This window comes from Cyprinodon variegatus, unplaced genomic scaffold (assembly GCF_000732505.1).
Source record: "Cyprinodon variegatus isolate N-32 unplaced genomic scaffold, C_variegatus-1.0 Scaffold931, whole genome shotgun sequence".
In the NCBI taxonomy this organism is placed as follows: Eukaryota; Metazoa; Chordata; class Actinopteri; order Cyprinodontiformes; family Cyprinodontidae; genus Cyprinodon; species Cyprinodon variegatus.
The window spans coordinates 35,867-42,111 of NW_015151384.1; the positions used below are offsets into that span (position 1 = coordinate 35,867).

The 6,245-nt window shown below is 38.6% G+C and overlaps 1 protein-coding gene across 1 annotated transcript in view; it reads left to right on the forward strand.

Annotated features, from left to right (window-relative positions):
• LOC107100026 (disks large homolog 2-like) overlaps positions 1-6,245 on the forward strand; it is a gene marked incomplete at its 5' end in the record, with an annotated part of 74,273 nt that overhangs the window by 6,127 nt on the left and 61,901 nt on the right. Inside the window, 2 exons of the mRNA XM_015398363.1 lie at positions 389-439; positions 3,208-3,332. Coding sequence (XP_015253849.1) covers positions 389-439; positions 3,208-3,332 — 176 coding nt within the window. The remainder of the gene's footprint in view (positions 1-388; positions 440-3,207; positions 3,333-6,245) is intronic.

Genomic DNA, 6,245 nt, shown 5'->3' on the forward strand with positions numbered 1-6,245 from the left:
TATATATATATATATATATATTGATGTATGTGTGTGAGTATGTAAATGTCTGTGTGATGTCATTGACACATTGTTGATTTATTGAGATAATCTGTGAAGCTGAACGCATCTTCAGAAACATTTTGTAAAAGCCAGCATAGCTGGAGAATCCTGACTTAATCCTTTATCCTGCTTTGGTGAACTAGGCCTCAATTAGATGACTGTTGTTGCCAACATCCTGATTTAAGTAAAAACACAGAGGAATGTCACATCACAAAAATAGCTCGACTCTAGTGTGTAGCGAAGCTAATTTTCATTGAATTAGGAGTTTTTTTTTCCTTTTGTTCATTACTGATGAGAAAGTTGAATCTTTGATAGATGTTTCTTTCATTGTTTTTTCATTACTCAGGTCAGTGGAACGAATACCAAATATGAGTTTGAAGAAATCATTTTAGACCGGGTGAGTATATCTGTCCACACCATTTTGATACATCTCAAAATTCTTGAAAAGATAGAAAACATTAAGATTAGTTGACTTTCTCTTTAACTTGTAATCGTGAGATAAGCAAGAAAATGCTTAAATCTAATAATCTCTATTTTATTGTCCTTTAATTATCTATTAACAGTTAATTTCCCACTAGAGCTAAACAAATCTGAGATTAAGAATATCTCCCACATCTGTTCCAAAGGAGCCGTCAATCAACAATAATGCAGTAAATTGAAAAAAAAACTCAAGCTCTATCTTCTACTCAGGAAAAAACTGGAAAAACTGACAATCTTCTACATAACAATCTGTTATCAGTGCACCAGTCATTAAAATTCCTGCTCTGCAGATGTGTATATATGCAGCAATGGCAAAGACATAAAGTTTGTAAAAATCATGGCTCTCTAACTTCTTGCTCTCCTACTTGACAGCTAAACTGAACAATATAGCTTCTGCTTTATTTCCCAGCTTGCTAATTATAGCGGTTGGAACCCTTTTTTTATAAATGATTTCCTGCAGAACCTCCTGTATCTGCTTTTGTCACAATTCAAAAAGCTGTTAAAGCATTAGAGAGTTTCATTGCACACATCTATTTCATAATTCATCTATAGATTTAGAATAATCTGACTGCTGTTGGTAGAGAATAAATTCATTCAGTTTAAATGATTCCATCATGCCCCTATAATAAAAGTTAGGCGGTCAAAAATATTTGGTAATTTTGACCCTATCTATGGCTGCTGGCTCCTGTAACTGATGTTTACATGAATGGGTTTTATCCTATTTTAAGCTTTTATGAAGTGTTATTAGTGCTGCAGGAAAACAAATTATACCCTCAGCTAGCATTGCTAGATTTTTGGACATCACCTCCCTAAGCATTGCTCTGGCTGATGCCGGGTTTTCCAGCCTTCGTTTTGGTGTAAAGTCTAAATCTGTCAGTGTGGGTAAAATATTACATTGGGTCACATTGGATAATAGAAGTGCTCTATTTTGTTAAATTGTAGCTAATAGGGCTACATTCACACTGCAGGCCTTAATGCTTAATTCCGATTTTTTGTGAAATACGATTCTTTTGTTTGGTCATTCACATTACCATATATTCGACTTGTATGTGATCTCCTGTGTGAGCTGCATTCACACAACTTAATTTTCCCACATGCGCAGTAGTGTCATGAAACGCGGGCAGATGGACCCAGTATTCAAGGAGAGACAGTCAGTAGGAAAGTTCAAAAAGTTTATCAAATAAAACAAAAACTAAAGTGGAGCTGTGGCTCTTGGACACTGCAGGATGGGGAGCGGGGCACCGCCCAATCACAGACACTCTGCAGGGGGAAACACAGGTAAGTGACCACGATCATCTGACAGAAGATGATTATCTGAGTTGGACACTTACCTGGTTTAACAGTCCAGTCCAAGAATGTCCCCCAAGTGCTGCAGTCCCAGAGGACATGCTGGAAGCCGATCCTGGTCAGGGATCCAGAACAGACAGGAACAGGATCCAGATCAGGCAGGAACAGAACAGGTGGCAGGATCCAGACTTCCAGGCATCCACAAGCTCCCAGGAGGGTTCAGAGTCTGACTGGGACCTGAAGCATGACCAGGTGGTCACGCACAGGAGCAGACAGGATCAGGTGCAGAGGAGCAGGCTCAGTGGAAGAGGGTAGCCGAGACAGGACGTGGAACCAGAACTTGATGCAGGACTTGAAACAGGTCTCATCCCTGGAGCCAGGCTTACTTGGATAAAAACTGAACCTCCCCACATATAGAGCCAAAAACCCAAAGGACTCCGCGGGGGAGGAACAGTGGATGATCAGGAGATGAGACAAACACAAAAACCCTCTTTTCACTGGCTGCTAGGATCCAGGACATGAACCATGAAATCAAAAACTAAACGGACAGACTAACAGAAAGACAAGTAATGATCTGGCACTGAATGCTCAGGCTGAATATAACCAAAAGCAAACAGGTGAGAGGAATACATTATAATTGAAGCAGGGAGGAAAATGGCAGGTGAAAGAGATTATCAATTAAGGAGGAGCAAACAGGCCAGATCATGACAAGTAGAGGACGCAATGACATCATAAGCTGACCTACTCTGAGTTTAGGGAAGTCAACATGGATGGTTGTTCTGGAGCACATCTAGCAATCTTCATTTCTTTCCCAACCTCAGCCAGTGCATTAACAACTGAATCTTTTCAAGGTTGAAAATAAAGACGTTTCTCTGCATTATCGGCTGGCATGGCTGTTGTTTTCTTCCTTCTTCTGTGTAGAAAGATGCAGAATAATGATCTTTGTTTAGTATTAATCACGTTCAGGTCGGATGAATGCTACCTGGCCGTTAAGACACAGGTCACATTTGAAAAGATCAGATTTGTATCAGATTCAGGACATCAGAGCCAAGGGGCCTGGGTCACATTGGAAAATATTATAGGCCCCTCTATGACTATAAAGGGAATTTGGACTTATGTGATGTTTGTGATTAATGCATCTTCTACTCTACTTGAAGTTCATTTTCTTTAGTTGGTTTAGTTGAATTGTCATCTTCTAATTGGAATTGTCTCTTGGACAATGCCATTATCATTCTGATATTATTATGTTGTGCTTATTTTCTTTACTAATTTTGACAAATATTTTAAATTAACTCACTCATCCACTTTCCATTGATTTACATTGCTTCATGATAACCATAAACCTAAATATTACCAGTACATACTCAACCCTAAACCTGTTTTTTTTTTTTGCCACAGGGTGACTCAGCGCTCGGTTTTACTATAGCTGGAGGAGCTGATAACCCCCAAATCAATAATGATCCTGGGATCTTCATAACTAAAATCACCCCTAAAGGAGCTGCAGCAGAGGATGGACGTTTGAGGTAAGACTCTAGCTGAATATGGGTTTTTTATGAAGGTTATTTTATTTTAAAACTGTTTGTGCATTGTAAGTGTGAATTTGAAGTTGTAGAGAGAGTTATATTCTAAGTTTTTTATTTGTAGAATAAAAAAAAATCAAAAGTACACTTTTTGTTTTAGTAGAAGTACACAAATTCTGTTCTACAAGTTGCACATCAAAAGTCTCTTACATTCTCAGTTTTGCTCCAAGTTGTCCAGAACTATTGTTGAAAACTATTTCTGCAATGTAACTTTGGTGTTTTGTAATTGTAGATTTTTTAATCTGTCACAATTACAAAATTAGTTATACCTCTTCAAATTCTTGAGCACAAGCACACAAATTATTTTCTGTGAGTTGCACATCAAACATGTCTTCCATTCAGTTATGCTACAGTTGATCTAAAACAAATTGTGCAAAAAAAATTCAAACACGTGTATCACAATCTTCAAAAAATATATATTTATTTCCTTAACACAAATACAAATCAATGAATGCCACTGCACGAACCTGCTGCTATAAGTCACAATTTCAACTTTGCAAGTTACAACTTCATTTTTACTTTTGACCCAAATGTCACGCTGGTAAAAATGATCTGTAACTTGTGGGTTTGCTGCTCGGTCAGTTGGACATACATATAACGCCTACTGCCATGTTTCTTTCCAAGGACCCAGCCCGCATATGACTTCGAAGGACGCCAAATTTATTTCAAAATGTATCAAGGGTAAATTTCTTCCTATTTCAAAAATTGTGGTTTTTGCACTTAAGTACTTTACGTTCTTGTTTCATTTGCAAATTAATAACTTTTCCTGTTATGCTAACTTCTCATAAGTATTTTTTCAATGAAACATTTATAATTTACCTAATAAAAAATAACACTACTTCTGTTTCGTTTCTCAGGCTATGATAAAGCTAATCTATTTTAGTTTGCAGATAGTATTCTCAGCTTATATCTAGTATTGGCTAGGTTGATCATATTTACCTCTGAAATCTTAATCAAGTTTTATCTCGAAGGGTGATGATAATTTAACAAAAATATACACTACTCTCTGTGTAAGTCGATATTACTGAGTGATTAAGAATTAGCTATTCAAAATGGGTAATTTGAATTTGGTAATTTCAAATAAAGTGAAATTGTCAAATCAAACCTGTCATGATGTTACAAAGTTCAGACCCAAATGCAGAAAACCCAATAGAGAGACCAGGGAAAAGTTTAACGGGTTTTATTGAAGAAGTTAAACAGAGGGAGAAGTGTTGCTCAGAACACAGCTCAACCGGAACTGCAAAGTGAGGGGAAGACACAGCGGTTAGTTCAGGCTCAGTGGGGATTTTGACTTGTGAACTTGGAGAAGAGGATTTGATTGCCGACTCACGTTTCCAGAGAAGTTGTTGAATCCTTGACTCCTGTCTGTGTGCCGTGGTTCCAGTGTTTGTCTGATTCGGTGGAGGGCAGAACAGGGTTACCCAGAATGCGGCTGTTAGTTGGTGAACTAAAAATTTCCTGCGGTGGAGAATAATCCCTTTCTCAGTGAGAAGCTCAAACGACCTCTTGGGGAAAGTGGATCCAAACCTCCTGTTTGAACCCCGGCTCAGTTTGAAGCTCAGTTGATCCTTCCAGGGAGAGAAGGTCAGAGAAAACGTTTGCAGGATGACTTCCCAAAACTGGCAAACACTCTGGTGTCGAGGTAGTGACAGTAAGCAGCTTAAGAACACTCTGTTGAACGAGGAAACCATCAGCAAGTGTGTGAGGAGGCGGACCAGAACCAGGCGCCTCCTGGTGGAGGAAGGGAGACAAACACAGAAACACAAACACAAAGACAGGAGTCCTGAAAAAACCCAAGCAAAGGGTATTCTGTTTTTAATTAACTTCAGCATATGTTTTCTTCAATGGAAGCAAAATGAAGCCTGATAACTTTCTGTAATTGTTGAGGTGTATCTCCAGGTTCTTCTGGATTTTCCAGGGGATCGATGAAAACATCTAAAAGCCATTTCTTTGGTCTGACATTGGTTAATCAGTTATGGAGATAAATAAGGTTTGTTAACCCCAAAACATGCCTAAATCAAACATAGCTTGAAGTTTTCTTGATTTCTAGGAAATTTTATCAGTTGTGATGACTTGCACAAGAGCTACCTCTGGTTGGAGTCTGCTCTTTGAAGAACATGGAGGATGGGCCCCTTAGGCTACTTTCAGACAGCAGTCTGAAGTGACCCAAAGCTGATTTTATTCCAATGCGACCCAGGCCACTTGGATATGTGGTCCTGAATCCGATACGAAGTTCATGCTTTCAAATGCAACCTGTGTCTGAACAGCCAGGTCGCATTCATCCGACCTGTACGCCATTAATACCCGACAAAGGTCACTATTTTTGCTATGCAGAATCGGCAAGAAAAACAACAACCTTGGCACGATGAGTAGTATTTATGTTTAACTATATTGAAAAGATTGCGTTTTTAAGATTGGCAAAGATCGCGAGATGTGCTCCAGCACTACCATCAATGTTTACTTCCGTAAACGCAGCGCATACTGGCTTGTGACATCATTACGTCCTCTACTGCGCATGCGGGACACCTGCATTGTATGAATGCAGTTCACACAGGAGATCACATACAACAGAACAATATTTATTTTCAACCTTTTTGTAAGATTATGTTGTTAATGCATTGGCTGAAATTGGGAAAGAAATGAAAGATCTCTAGATGCGCTCCAGCACACATAATTTCGTTCTCTACTGCACATATGGCACACTTAAGATGTGTGAAGGCAGGTAACTCAGGACATCACATAAAAATCACATAATTTGTGATAAATTTTAACGACTACACAAAAGAATTGGATTTCAGAAAAGAAAATCAGTAGGGGTGTAAATAATAATCGTTTTGTATCGATGCATCGATCCAA